A 16,771-nucleotide genomic window follows, 5' to 3' on the forward strand; every position below is an offset into this window, starting at 1 on the left:
GGTTCTATATTCAACAACAAGTTTGGAGCCATGTACCCTCGGGTCTTTAAAATGTTGAAATCCAAATGGTTTTTTTGCTAAATCTCTTGTACCATAAAAAATTTTTCAATACTTAATGATTTAAATTAAAACTGTCCAAAATTCTGTAAAGATAATTTTGGGAGTTTCAAAAAACTTCATGAATTATCGGAACTAAAAAACAGCGTAAAATCAGGGGGGTGGGGGGAATTTGAAATTTCTTAAAGTTCGAATTCTTGTATTTCCGAAAAAGCATGTAAAAATAAATAATACGCTATTCTTTATTTTAAGCCCTCCCTTTAATATTAATAGCCCTTTTAGAAATAAATTGTTTGTTTAAAACTTCTTTCTTTTTTTGGAATGGAATTTATAAGCCAGGTCTGTTAAAATTTTGCCAAATCTTAAAATTCCGAACAAAAATTTTGCTTATTTTCGACCGTATATCCTATGGTGAAGTTCTCGAGTTATTCTGTATATTCTTGAAAATTTTCAAAAAATGATTGACAAAACTATTAATCTTGCAAAATATTATTTAGTAATAGATTTAATTTCATTAATCTTAGGGTTATTTTTTTTTTTAATTTTATATAATTTTAATTGACAATTTTTGTTATAATTTTTATTTTAATTATTAATATTGAAAAATTTTATGTTAAATTTTTTTTTTAATTAATTTTGATTAAAATAATAAATATATAGAGAAAGTTTAATAAAATTAATTTTATATCAAGATTAAAGAATAATTTATAGATGAAAAAATTTCATTTTTTAAATATTAAATTAAAATTTTTTTTTTTAATTTATTAATAATTATATTTTACAATTTCGGTATATTAATTTACATTAATTTATGAAATAATTTTTTTCTATTATTTTTGTTTTTTCTATTATTTAGTAATCTCTGGTAATTTGTTATTCAATTTACAAATACAAATACAACATACAAACATACTCGTAAAAAATTTATGCATATTGCAATTTTTCACTTTGGTATAATTATGTAATTAAATTGTTTAATGAAATTAAATTTAATGAATGGCACTTTAAATGGCACTCTTCATTTCATATTATTCTGTAATGATTTTTAATTTTGAATAATTTAAATTTTTTAGATTAATGTGTTGATTTATTGAAGAATTTTAAATAATTTTTGGAAATAACTTTTTTTTTTTTAATTTGTTATGTATGTATGTAGGAATTTTTACAACAGTTTGCATAATAACATTGGTGTATATTTTAAATTTTTGCAATGCAAACACAAATTTGCATTTTTTAAATTTAAAATTTATACATGATTAAAGTTTATAAGCACAATTTAATGAAGAATTTATTGTGAATCACTCGCTGATATTCAAAGAAAATTGTTGTTGTTGAATTTTGAGTAAGAAACGCGTATTCATAACTGACACTTACATATATACATATACATAATTATTTTATTAGTGAGTAAAGATAAGCAATATAATTTCGAATATAAATTATTTAAAAAAAATATTTAATTTTAAATTTGCAAATATATAATTGAACAATTTGGTGTAATTATTATTGAAAATTAAATTTAGTTTGCTAGGTGTATTTTTGCATTAAATGCATTCTGCTTTATCTTACTAGCATTCTACTATATTTCGTATTAAAATAGCTTTTATAATTTCATAGAAAATTAGTGAATATTGAAGCTAACTGTTATACAAATTATTAAAGTAGTTTTATTCTGTACACAATACAATTCAACCAATTAAAGTTGGAATTAATAATGTGAGTGAAATTAACGTTACTGAAATTTAGTATCTCAATTTGCTCAAACCAAACTATTAAAAATATGAAGAAATTAATATGTAAATTATACAAATAAACATCTTCTCTGTTGAGGATTGAGATAATCGTGCATTAATTTTTTAGGTTTAAGTATAATGAAGTTCAGAAATCGAAAAGGCTCAATTAAATGTTATGTATTTCAATTTGAGGGAGAATTTTAGGTCTGTTGATTTGTATAATGTTCGCTATCATTCTACTGAGAAATGAGCCGATTACTAAAATGTTGCGCTGTTCTAATTCAAATTCTTTAGTATTAGTAATTTTACGATTAGTAAGGATACTGATCTAGACTGTTGTATAAAACTAAAATTTTTCGTTTAATTCCAAAAACCCATTTTTATATAATTTAGAATTTATCATATAATTGTTCTCAGAAATAGTGCGTTCTCTTTCTTAAATTTCTATAAGAATAGAATAAATACATAATTGATATTGCACTAAAATTTATGACACATTATGATTGATGTCGGACAAAAAATCTTAACAAATACTTTCATTTCTTTTAGTAAAATATGAATGACTTTTGAAAGTTCTTATCTTCCTTATACATTAAAAATTATGTATAAACAAAAAAAAAAAATTAAAAAAAAACAAAATAAATTTATAATTAATTGTTTTAAAATTAATTTCTATATTTTCTATTTTTTATTTCTCTTATTTTAAAATATAAATAATGAAATGAGAGAAAAAAACAACTTTCAAAAGAATATTTTTCGGATTTCATTAAAAACTTATGAGAATTTTAATTAAGTTGACGAGAGGGAGAATTTCAAAATTAATTATAGTAATTATTATAAACAAATTTATTATAATAACTATAAAAACTTTTATATAGGGATTAACAGCTGATGTCAAGCTTCTCTAAAAGAAATTCTTAATTGTTTATAGAAAAACAAAATAAGAGTAAGATGAATTTTTAATTTCTAAGTTAAATATGCAATTTAAGTGTTATATAGTTTATAAAACAGTAAAATTGTATTGTAATGAAACACATGTAATTGATTTCAATTTTAGATTCTTTTGTGCAACTTTATTTCTTTTAGAAGAATTGTCTTAAATATTAAAGAAAATTAGTTTGTTTTTTGGTTGAAACATATGAATGTGAGAATATTATAATAATTTATATGCTAGTAAAACCAAATTGTATAGTGAAATATGAAAATTAAATTGAAATTTTAACATTTACAAATTATATTTGTATAACAAATTTATACTTGATTGCAAGGGATTGAAATGTTTCAGTATAAAATAATTAATTTACATTTCTAAATATTTTGAAAACTTTATACACTTCATTTTATATATTCTATTTCCTCCAGCTTTAATTTTTTTCGTTCTCACTTCCACAATTATTGTCATTTGCTATTTTTAATGATTTCATATTGAGCAGTGTGAATCAATTGATTATTGGAAATTTTGTATAATTTTGTTGAAAATAAAATAAAACTTTAATTTAATAAAATTATTGAATATTTCGTATTAGAAAAGTAAATAAAAATAATTGTTGGAAAAATAGAAAATCTTTAATAATTTTTAAAAAAAAATTTTCCATTACTTGAGAAAAGACAACAATTTATTGGAAATTTCATGTTTTCTTTCTATTATTTTTTTGATATTCTTCAATTTTATAAAAGGCTAAAGGCTAAACAAATTCATTTTTATTATTATTATGTTTTCTATTTTATATTCTTATTTTCTATATAATTTTTAACATTATTTTATTGTTATTTTTTTTATTTACTTATTTATATTTTTTTATTGTCTTCTCATTTTTGTTTTTTTGGTTTTTTTTGGTAATTGTTCATTATTATGAACCGTTTTGACATTAAGTGTCTTATTCAGATATCCTTCTCATATATATAAAATTTGTACATTATTTTGGTTATAATAAGAGAATTGCATAAATTCTTCTAGAACATTATCAATCGTTACTTGAGAGTTTGACATAAATAGGAGGAGAAATAAAGAAAACACTGTTATACGAGTCTATTATTATAAATATAATTTTTTTTATATTTTGATTTTGTGCAAATATGAACTTGTTTATTTATTCTTATATGACTAGTACATAAATTGTGTATTTTAATTTTTTCTTAATGTGTTTTTTTTTTTGGGTAGGTATTTTAAATATAAATTATATTTATAAATGTGTATGTGTATTATATGTACAAAAAAATGCGTTATATATTATTAAAATTTATAAATTCTTTATTTACACTCTTGAGAAATAACTTATGATGGGTGTGAAAACTTACATAATTCTGTTTTTTTATTTGTAATTTTTTTCAAGGTTTATTTTGGGTATTTTTTGTCCAATATTCATTTTATATATCTATTAAAATTGTATTAAATTTTGTTTAATCTTTTATAATATAGAACAGAATTTGGTCACATCGGAAGAGTGTTCTTTTGATTCGCAAGAGGGCAAGTTATGCTTAAGAATTATCTCGAATAGATCAAAATTATCACACTCATAATAAGACATAAATTTACACATCAAACGAATTATGCAACATTCTTATGTAGAAATGAAAATTGTGCAAAAATTTTAAAACTTGCTAGAGAAATTTATCGGTAGTTAAAAAAAATCAACTCAATACCGGAAATGTATATGAGTGTGTTACAAAAATTATGCTCGAACGAATTGTACCAAATCAAACAAAATGTATTGATCATACAAAATCTCAGAATCATGTCTGATTCACAAAAATATTGCCTCTTAATATTTTAATTATACATTTTTTAATATAAAAATATTGCATTAAAGTCCCAGCATTACCAAATTAAATTGAATACCCTAAAGTTGACCTTATCAATAGTAAAAAAAAAATTTTTATTTAATTTTTGTTTTTATTTTTATAATACTAGTATATTTCTTAGAAACGGAATTCTCAATTATGTTTGTTTTCCTTTCGAACATAAAAAAAAAATAAAATAAAAATTTTTTTATCAACCAAACATTTATGAAAATAATAACGAGAAAAAAAAGACAAAAAAACGAGAAAAAAAAACTCAACAAAACAAAATCATAATGGCGCTCTTGAACTCATACACTTTGACATTATTTTTGTAGATAGCTATATACATATGAGTTGGGGAGCACATGAGAAAAGGAAAAACATAATTTTTTTTTATTTTTTTCGTATTATTTTTTTTTCTCTTAAAATCTCATTCATGTACGTTAGTTTTATTGTTATTTTTGTTTATTTTATTATTTTTTGTTTTTTTTTTTCTCGAATGGCACACACGTTTTCGACATATTTGTTTGCAGGAGGCGAAAAGTTATAAGTACACACACAATCTTTTTATATTTTTTGATATATAGTTTAACAGTTAAGTTAAGCTAGAAAATACAAAGAATATTGGTAAATAGCAAAAAAAATAAAGAAACAAAAAAGAAGCAGAAAAAAAGAATATGTGCGAAACGAAATGCTATAAAAATTGAAAAACGATTTACTGCTCTAAGGATTCTTATATCCTTACAAAATAAAAGTAAAAAAGAAAACAAAGCAAAAAAAAAAAATTATGCGAAATATTGTATGTTTTTTGATTTTTATTACGGGACGACTTTTGTACTATTTTTTTTTTTTTCAGTGTAAATTTGTGTGAATGCTTGGATTTGAACAAAAGTGAAAAGGAGTATAGAAAACCGATTTTTAGAATTTTTTTTTTTTTAAAATATTGAAGGTTTTTAAAGATGATTGTTTTTTTTTTTTTATTTTTCTTTTTTTTTTCTATTTTGCAATTCCTTACCATTCTTCTCATTTGATTTCATTTCTAACTTACACTCTTATATTTTTGTGTTTTTTTTTTTTTTTATTATTTTTGGGTTCGCCATATTTCTTTTTATATTGCCATATATATGTTTTCCTTACATTTATATATTTGTTTGTGTATCTGTACATATAATTGTAAATGTTTGCAAAAAAAGAAAAAAAACAGAAATTGTTTGTTTTTCTGTACAGTTATGATGTGTTGTTTATGCCTTCTTAAAAAGGCAAAACAATTTGTAAGATTTATATTTGAATTGGTAATGTGTACGTTACCCATTTCCGCATATACATATAGGCACATACATTGCATATTACTTAGGTACATAAAATGTAAATAGAAAATTATGTGTTGGTTATAGAAGACCCTTTTCCACATAAGTTATTTTGAAATTTTTTGAGTATACAAAATGTATAAGGAAAAACCTTTTGTTATTATTTTTTACTCTACAATTCCAACTAACTAGAAAATATTGTAGTGTATGATATTATTGAATACGTATACAATAGAATTTAAAAAATAATAAGAAAAATAGTAAAAAAAAAAAAACAAAAGAGTAAAAAAAAAAACAAATCAGAATTTAAATTGGTGTTAAGTGCAGGATATCATATTTATTGAAGTGAGGTGTAGATCTCATTAAGATTTGAAAATATAATTGAAAAAATAAAAAAGAAAATAAGATTTCATTCTGTTATATAGTTGTCACATTCAATTTAAAGAAATTATATAGAGTTTGAATTCACGATTCGGTTTGAATTCTTCATGTGCGATACCAAGAGCAAGAGTTGCCTAAGTTGAGTTTGATCTCATTAAAAATGTGGATTCTCTTTATGATATTCTTTACGTTTTCTCGGAATTTTGAAGAATATATTAAAATCGGGTGACTTTTATTTCAATTGGAAATACAACATTGGGGCAAGACATGGTTGTCGAAAATTAGAGAAATAATCGATTTTCTGAAATAAAGATTTTGTTATTAATTACTTTCAAGAACTAAACTTTTCAATTGGTTTTGAAATCATAGAGAATATTTGACTCCTCTTGATTTTTCTCTATGATTTGACGCCAATGTCTACTATGTGTTGTCACTGATATTTATGTTGATAAATAAGCAACCCTTAAGAAAATGTGGCAAGCTTTGTTCATATTATTATTTATATTGTATATGTCATGCAATACTTGTTGAACTGATTACGCACAGTGCTTGCAAATCTAATAATAGTTTTAACATTATTGATAAATCACAATTTGTACTAGTCGAGTTTGATTTCATTTTTGGTTCTGATTTTTCAATCTAATCTGATTGGATTTCATATTTGGATATGATAATATTACAAAATTTGCGTTTCTGGATTGTAGTTATTAAATTTGCGCTATTTTTTGGAATTATTTTGAGTCAACAGAATGCATTTATACTTAAGATTTACGTTTTGTTTATTACTGAATGCTGATGACATGTTTAAGATTTCTAATCAGCAATTTCATATGTTTAAATGTATATAAAAAGCCTCCGTGAGTTCACTGGAAATGGAATACATCAAATATTCAAATTTAAATTTAAAAAAGAAAAAAATCCATAATTTATAGTTTAATAAAATTAAATTGGTTTGAGTCAAAAAAAAACTACAATCTAAGATCAAAATTCCTATAAAAAGTTTTACTATTTACATTGAATTCACGAAGACTGACGAATGAACACGTTCATCGCGTACAAAAAACTTCAAAAATTTCAATGTCTGGTTTTTAAAATGTACAAAAAAATTTAAATGCAAATACTTTTTACTACGATCTTGAAAAACTACTTTGATTTTGTTACCAAATTGTTGACTTAAAAATGGAAAAGAAATTTTTTTTTTTGATTTCCAAAAGGTTATTTTTTTTTCATTAATATTCCTGGTAAGTGAAAAACTGCGATTTTATATGTTATATTTTTGGGGTTACACAAAAAAGAATTTGGCAAAATGCAAAAAGAAAAAAAATGGTAAATAAATATTCGAAAAGTCCTTTCACTAAAAAATATCAAACTAAAGGATAACAATAAGTAAAACTGAAGTGAAAAATAAGGAAATTTTCTTTTTTGCTAAAATTTTTATTTTATGTTTGTCATCATCACCATCACAATCACTATTATTTTTATTACAGTACACTCATATTGTACAAGAAAAATCTTAAAAATATTTCTATTTTTACATGTATTTTGTGTTGTATGTATTCTAAAAATGAAAGATGGATTATGAATTCACTGACTGTCCTCTATCAATTGTAGATCTAGAATTGTAGTAGAAGATTTTATTCCAATTTGTTTTAGTACTCAAATTACCTTATCTTTCACATTCTTGTTAAAAATTTCGATTATAGTTTTTGTAAAACAATAACAGGCAGTTGTGATTCATGATTTTTTTCTAAAATGCATAATCCACTTAAATTTCCAGATTTTCGAGATTGAAATTTTAATTTGAGAAAATACTTTTTTGGAGAAATAAATTTTCAAAATTATTGCAATTATAGAGTATAGAGTTTTGGAGTGAATTGCATTCTTGAAAACGAATCCTCCGATACGAATCAGGAATTTAAATATATTTACTAATAAAACTTATATTTTCTAATTGCATTTTACTTTAATAAAGTGAACTCGAATTCTGAAAATTTTAATAATTTCTAATACATTAAAAAATTGCATATACACCGGCGTAAATTTTTTTCTTAGTCGAATAATTCTTTTGAATTATTTCAAAAAATTGGTCATTTTTAGAACAAAAATTTTCGTATTTCTTATAGAAATTTTTTAAATATGCTGAGGTGATAGAGAAAAATCAGATTGTTTATAGTTTTCATGTAAGTGTGTAGTATTTACGTATATTAATACGAGTATGTTGTTTATATAGTATGATGAAGGTTTCTGTTATTTTGGAATTCAATATTGTATGTGTGGCATTGAAAAGCAGACTTTTATTTCCATAAAATTTTCATGTCTATTCGAAATATTTGTTCAACTATTTTATATTCTCTTCCTCATTTTTTGTACCCTCTTCCAATTTTTATATATATACTTATATATATTTTAATACCCACATAGATTATAATATAAAAAATGTGCCTATTTTAAAAGACTTAAAATGTTTTAAAAGGAATAATGTAAAAATTCATGTCATTTTGTTAAGAAAGGCCAACAAAATTATTTAAGTATCGTACACATTTTATAGAAAATACAATATATAATCTTAAAACTAAAGAATAAAATAGGGGATTTATGGAATAAGAAAGGCTAGATTTAAATAAAAAATATCTTACAAAACTTGTCTGAAAATATAACGGTAAAAATTTTCAAATATTTATTTGGTTTTCTTGTTTTTATCTACTAAAACATTTTTCACGTATGAAATTGAAATGATTGAGAATGAGAAAAAATAAATACGAAAAAACATAATATTTCTAAAAGGACGCTATTCGGATTGAAGACATAGAAAAAGCATAACAAGAAGTAGAAGAAAAATCGAATAGATAGCTAACTGTAAGAGTGAATATAGGTATAAGAAAATGTGTTTGGGTGTATATATAGAAGAAAATCCTTAACACGTGACCTAAATTGTAAATTACAAAATGACTTTTCAAATGGCATCATAGATGAGAGAAAAAGTTTACCGTTATTTTTTTGTTTATGTTTTGTTTTTGTTCCTTTTTTTCTTTATTATTGCATATTTTCATCTCATTCCATTCGGATTTTTATTTTATTTGCAAAATATTTTTTGAAAGAGAAGTCTTGATGAGAAAACAGAATGATTAGATGCCTATATTATGCACACGTATTATAAAATTACGCCCCCTGTATATGTACATGTTAAAAATATTTTTGCTTATGTTATTTTTCTTGTTGTTGTTTATAGGTAAAATGATAAAGGTAGACAATTCATGTCTCAAAAATTTTTTTTTCTATTTTGTTCTTTCATAGTTTTTGTTTTCTTTTTTTTTTTTCTCTTATTTAGATAAGTTTTGAGTTGGGGTTTAAAATTTGGTTGTATGTTTTTAATTTTTTTCTTAAAAATTTTGCTAATATTATGTTGAAAGCATAACTGTACTTATAATATTTGTCTTGTTTTTTTTTTTTTTGTTGGCTCTGTGCCTAGCTATACGGACATGTGTTTTTGAAAATTTTTATAGCATTTAAAAAATGGAGGATATACTAGTAGAAAGTATAGTGTTGTAGAATATATTTTATAGAGATCTATATGTATGTACAATAACAATGATGAACATGAGACTATAGCTTCTATACATAAAGTGTAAATGTTTATAAAGTAGATCTATGTATAATTGTATACAATATACGTAGAGTGTGAATGTCAAATGTGATTATATTTAATTGAAATAATCAACATCTCCAGCTGTTTATTGAAATTTATTTAATTCGGTTATTGTTTCCAAAACTATAGTGTGTATGTATAGCGGTTGTATAAGTGAACTAACAATAAATGTATATAAGATATGTATATGCATATTATTAGGTATGTATATGATGTTGAGATATAAATTTAAAGTTACGGTTATATGGTTAAACATAATAGCTACCTATGTTACCTATATAATATTATAATAAACCTATAGAAAATGTTGATATTTTTAAAATTATTTACAGGATGTTTAAATATAAATGATATTTAAAAAAATTAAAATTGTCAAGCTTGATAATACGGTGAGTACACGAAAAAGCTTAAAAATTCGTGTAATATGCAATTTTTTCTTAATTTAATGTAATTAAAAATATTTGAGATAGAAAAGAATATTTTATTTTCCGTATCCAGAAAAATTTCTTCTAATTCGGGTAGTTTTAAAAAAGTTAGAAAATTCCTGCAAGAAAAACTTGTTAAAATATTGTTTTTGCAAGGTTTCATTTTGCGGATTCAAGAAACTGTTCTGTATTATTTAGAGTCCATAATTGTCAGATTATTCGATAATTTTATTTATGTATCATTATTATAGCATTATTATAGTAAACATCCTGTTTGTACAACCCTAATACGATTAATATATTAATACATATATGCAACATATTAAACATACACATGTTAATAAATTTTATACAAACGCATATATGCCGCATATATTCGGAATACACAGAAAACATATGAAAATAAATTTGTGGTATGGATTGTGATGGGTTCGGTAATGTGGTTTTTTCTCATATATAAACTATATTCATATAATATTATTACTATAATAATGCTATGTTCAGACATAGGTATTTTGAGAGCCCAATTGGAAAACGTAAAATATAAAAATAAAATAAACTACAACACAAAAAAATATTTAACAAAAAAAAAAAAAACCGAAACATATGAGCAAATAAAATGCGAATAATAAATTGAAAATTGATGAAAACAGGTGTCAGGACCTTTTAAATAAAAACAAAAAAAAAAGGAAATATTTTTAATTTGAAAAAAATTTCGGAATTTTTTTTTTTTTGGTATTCCATAATATTTTTACTACTTTTCAATAGATATTAGAAAAAAAAGGAACTAGAAAAAAATGTAGCCAAAATTTTTTTCTTTATATTTTCTTGTTATTTAGCCAATATTTTGTATTGGTTTGTCTATAGATTTGAAATTTTTATATGTTGTTGACCATTATTAATATATTTAAAATGGTATCACAAGAGAATTTTCGTGACAGAGTGTATCCTATTAATTTAATTCTCATTATTCGTAGATTGTTATTAAACACAGAGAAGGTCGCGGTTAAAAAAGGGTTAAAATTTTTAATTAATTCAAAAGTAATTTTAAATTTATTTTAATCAATTAATATCGTATGTTAATTTAACAGTTTGGGACTTACTAAAAACGCATTCAATATAACAACACGAGAAGGCTATTTTAACCGAATAATCATTATTATAACTTCATAACCGTGTATCTATGTATAACACATCTCTCTGTTGTATAACGCTTCTAAAATATAATGTACATAATAGTTTTTATATTATTAAAAGCTTGAAATTCTAATCGGCTTTCGACCTATAAAAATTGCACAAATAACTTCTCCGGATGAATTAGAATTGCTCTATTCCTGAAAAATAACGCACTGGAAATTAAATAAATCAACTAGAAATTTTGAATAATTTATAAGCTACTACATTTTCAACTATAATGGAAAATTTAATAACATTTGTTAAAACTTAGAAGACCATATTTTTGATCTCAATATCCTAATATCATTGATTTCGATAAGTTATTTCTGAACACTCTAACAATATTATACAACATAGCCTGAAAGCATTTATTTTTTTAGATACTAACTATCGGTTTAAATATATCACTATATTTTATATACGCACAGGCATACCTACCTATATGTATTTATATTTATACATGTTTATTTAAAATAATCCTTCAAGGATTATCCGATTGTGAGACGAATTTTTTATTCATTTTGAACAAAACTTTGACAATACAAGTACCAATGTACAAAAGGTGGAATTATTTTTTCTCCTTCCATTCAGTTTTTCTTATATTTTTTTTTTTCCTAATTTTAATAATATGAATTCGGGATCAGAATTTTAATATATTGAAAAAATAAAATATATATATATACATGTACATATTGTATGTGCATGTTTGACATCTTCATTCTTGAAAAATAGGAACTTTAGAATTATTATACGTCCATATAATACGTGTGAGATTTTTGAATTAATTTTTAACACCATCAACACTGATGTCATATAGTATAAATACTATATAGGCTGGTATTTTCGAATTACAGTATGAGAGTAGTTTTCAACTCACGATTTTCTCGATAATTTTAATTAAAAAGCATTCATACAATACTCGAAAAATTTTCGAGAGAGAGAGAAAGAAAAGAAATAGAGAATTCAAAATTTAATTTGTGTGCACTGGAAAATGTTAATTATTGTGAATTATTCAAAAACTAATAATGATTGTTAATATTATTTGTGATACACGTAGACACGAATTAAAGGAGACATACAGCGAATTAAAGAAAAATTTAATTATCAAATTTTGCTAGAGAATTTTTGAATTAAATAATTAAATTTCAAAATGAAACAAACGTGTTGAATTTATAACAAAACAAAAATTGTTTTCATTTTCCAATTTGTTGAAGATAATGAGCTCAAATTTTTCGGTTTTAGTGAAATGTTGATTTCTTGACGCGAAAACTATTAATAAACAATAAAACCATTTCGGTTTCATAAATTTTTTCATTGAATTTACCTGATAATTTTTTGTTTTTCCAAATAATATTCCAAACAATCACTATAATAGGTCGGGATATTAATTTATGACTAATTAATTAGTAGGTATTCTACAATAAAAGTTTTATTGTTCTACTCTTCTTTTCATAAAAAAAAATTAAAAATATATTCATTCATGAATTTTACCTATAATAATATTGAAAATGATGAATCAAATTATTGTTACACAAGAATTTTTTTACTTTTTTAACACTATTTTTATAAATGTCAATACCAAGGAAAACGCCTCTATGTTTTCATAAAAAAAATTAATTTTAATCCAAAAATTACAATAACTCCCTCGTATCTGTATATTGAATGACGTATTATGTAATATTTGCAATAATTTTCAATAATAAATATTAAGTAATATAACACCAACATAATCATGTTATTCTTCAAGGTCTATTAAGTTTTTTAGTTGGAAAAAAATTTCTATTTCTAGTATATTACAAAAAATTTCTTTATATTTAAAGGCATTTTTCAGAATTTTCTTCTTTTATCTGAAATAAATTAATGAATTTATGATAAAATTAAATTGGATGTATTAAATTAATTAAAATTATTATTGTACAGTTATATTTGGATTCACCTACTAAATAAAATGTTTTCTTTAATAATTAACGCATAATTTGCTACATTTACAATTCATAATTTTCAGAATTACATTAAATTTCATTACTCATAAATTTTTTATAATAATTTTAAAAATAAATCAAAAATAGTAGAAATTTAGTTAAAATAAAAAAAGGTTTTCTTAGTATTTAATTATTTTTAATAAAAATTATTAAAAGTCATATAGGAAATTATAGAGAATTATTCGGAAAAGTAATGATTACTTAAATTTATTTTAAATATTGCTTTAAAAGGTTGTATTTAAAATAATTGTTTTAAAGTTCGAAATTTGGAAAAACAATTGTCTCGTTAAAATAAAATCAAATGTTTGGTATTGAATTCAGGAAAAATTATAAATTATAATTCGAAAATCGAATTTTATGAATTTTTTTTCCAAAATCTAGGGTTTAATAATAGAATTTTTTTTTAAAAATTTATTTACAAATTCGATTCTTATATTTTATATATCAAGCTTTATTATAAATTTTGAGAACAAATCAAGAATGAAAGAGAATTCTCGATTTATTAAAAAATATTTCATTTAGGTATGAATTCATATATACTGATGGATTAGATTTAGTAAATGAGATTTTTAAATAAAATCAGAAATTAAATATATTAATGTACTAATAACTATAGTATGTGCAAAATATACTATCTAAATGAAGTAGTACTAGAAACAAATTTATCTAGATCAAAAAAGATTTAATTTGATCCATTAATTGCGTCGAAGTCGTTACGAAAGACGTTAGGTAATTTTGAGTTATTTCAAATATTTTGTTTTGTTCATCAGATTTTATTGGCAGTATACTGAATTAAGACAAAGATGAAAATATGAGTTCATTTGGCTATGTTTTATGGGTAAATAATGGCTCTGCAAACCTAGATTTCTAATTATTTGAATTTATTACAGGGTGTTGAATATTTGTCATATAAGTTGTTTTTTGAAACAGTATATCATTGTTTGTGTTGGTAATTAATTCTTTTATAAATTGCCTTTCTATGTTTTTACTAGCTATAATATTATATTTTTTATTTTAAATATACCTAATTTTACTAATTTTTTTCTTGTGAGATTTGTGAAATGTAATTTATGAATCGTAAAATTTCGTTTAATATTCGTTTATCATATTTCTTAAATTAAATTATTCAAATATCAAAAAATAATAGATAATTTATTATTAATAAATAATAATCGAATAATATTAGTAAAAAACCGAATAATAGAAATTAAAAATTAAAAAAAAATTAAAATGGTACTTACAATGAAAATTATGAATTTTGATGAAACCATGTTTGCTCTCTTTTTCTTATTTTTTTTTTATTTTATTCTTTGACTTTTATTACCGGAGATCGCACCAATTTCAAAGAAATTTTGCACTTAAGAAAATTTTTTTTTTTCTTCTTTTTCGTTTTTTATTTTTGTAAAGTGAAATATTTTGTATTTGACACCTTTGTATTTTTGTATACTTAAAAAAAGTACTCAATGTTTTTCTCTATAAAAAATATAGAAATTAAAAAAAAAATTTTTTTTTTTTTTGGCAAAGAAAGAGACAAAAATAATTAAGGATGAAAAAAGAGAATAGGTCAAAAATTCTAAAAAAAAAAAATTCAAAATAAATGCCTTTGTGCAAATAAAATAGCCTTATATAAATAAAGAAAAAAAAATTCTCAGAAATAAAGGAAAAAATAGAAAATTTATGTTTTCTTTCTCTTTCACTTCTATAAAAAAAAAAAAATTTTTTTTTTCTTTAATTTTTCAATTTAATTTTTATTTTTTGTGCCGTTATTATGATTATCCTTGATTTAGTCATATTTATCTTAGTTTACGCATACAAGCGTACACAAGATCTCTTCAAAAAAATTCTTTTGAAATGAAAAAAAAAAAAATTAACGTCACAATGTCATCTTTGTAAGTATTTTATAAACATACAAAAAAAACAAAACATAAAATAGCAAAAATTGTTTGAGAACCACTTGTATTTTTTTTTCTATATTCAAGAATTCATATGAAAATAATAAATAAAATTCCTTAAATTGAAAAGGACGTTTTTCTTTTTTGCTTATTTTTTTTTTTTCAAATATTTTTTATATTATTTTATTTGTGATTCGATTTGATTGAAATATTGTCCACTTAAGTCCTTATTTATTTTCTATAAGAGTTTCATTTTTCTTATTTCTTTTCTATATTTTATTATTATGCTTATGACACAATTGATTCTGACACAATCACAAGGATAAACACAAAAAAAAAAAAATATAGCAAAAAAAGTGTAATAAAAATCACTAAGAACCAGAAAAAAAAAATTAAATCACTTTTTGGTCGGTTGATTGGTTGGCTGCTTGGATGGTTGGTTGGTTGGTGTTGAATGAAAATAATCGCGATAAGTAAATATTAAAAAAAATTAAAAAAAAAACTTCAATAATAAAAGTAATAGAGAGAAAAAAAAAGTAAGCAACAAACGTGATCTTAACGGTAATCCAATAGATAAACGAATAAAGGATTCAATCAATCTGAACTCTTTTTATATCAAAATACAAAAAAAAAAATTAATTTTTTTTCTCCTTCTTTTTTTTTTGTCTTTCTTTTTCTTATTGTTAAGTTTTTCTATGCTAGCTATAAAAAATATTTTCTTCTATGTTTACTACACACTTAAAAATTTTTTAATATTTTATTGTATACATTAAATGTGCATGTATATGTTATGCTAAAGATTTTTACAATTACAGTTAGTATAATTTTTTTCTAAAATTTCAATTAAATTCATGAATATTGGTTTGATTATACTCGTAATAACGATGATCATGTTAATATTTCGTTGTTTATGTTGCTGTCATACTGTGATCATATTTTTGTATTGATGATAGTAATTGTTGCGATACTGACTACCGTAATAGTAAATATGATAATAATGATAATTGTATGTACAACGATAATGGCAATTTTGTTGATATTTTGGATATTTTGTAATTTTGTAGATCTATATAGATTTGTGATATTAACTATGGAGTTGAGATGACAGTCCATCACGATAAAATCTATTGTACGACACATGAAGTCCATTAAATCTACGTTATTTCAACGTAAAAAACTCAATGCGTTGAAAAATGTATAAAAAATTTAAGTGTTATGAATATAAAATAAGCGAGGTAGAAAAATAATAATATTGATAATACTGTTAACGATGATAATTACTGTTATTATTTCGATTGTGGTGAATATAATATTAAATTTTTTTTTTCTCTCTTTATAACTTATAACAAATGGAATTCATTACTTGTAATTCTTATACAGTACATACATTT

General features: G+C 22.3%; 1 protein-coding gene across 1 annotated transcript in view; it reads right to left on the reverse strand.

Annotated features, from left to right (window-relative positions):
* The window catches only part of LOC129612604 (pro-resilin), a 63,065-nt gene extending 47,120 nt beyond the window's left edge, over window positions 1–15,945 (reverse strand). Inside the window, exons 1-2 of the mRNA XM_055526294.1 lie at window positions 15,782–15,945; window positions 14,730–14,961 (exon numbers count right to left, since the gene is read on the reverse strand). Of these exons, the coding sequence (XP_055382269.1) occupies window positions 14,730–14,759 (30 nt within the window). The 5' untranslated portion in view covers window positions 14,760–14,961; window positions 15,782–15,945. The remainder of the gene's footprint in view (window positions 1–14,729; window positions 14,962–15,781) is intronic.
* Window positions 15,946–16,771: the final 826 nt, after the last annotated feature.

This window comes from Condylostylus longicornis, unplaced genomic scaffold (genome assembly GCF_029603195.1).
Source record: "Condylostylus longicornis isolate FDR11 unplaced genomic scaffold, ASM2960319v2 ptg000075l, whole genome shotgun sequence".
Lineage (NCBI taxonomy): Eukaryota > Metazoa > Arthropoda > Insecta > Diptera > Dolichopodidae > Condylostylus > Condylostylus longicornis.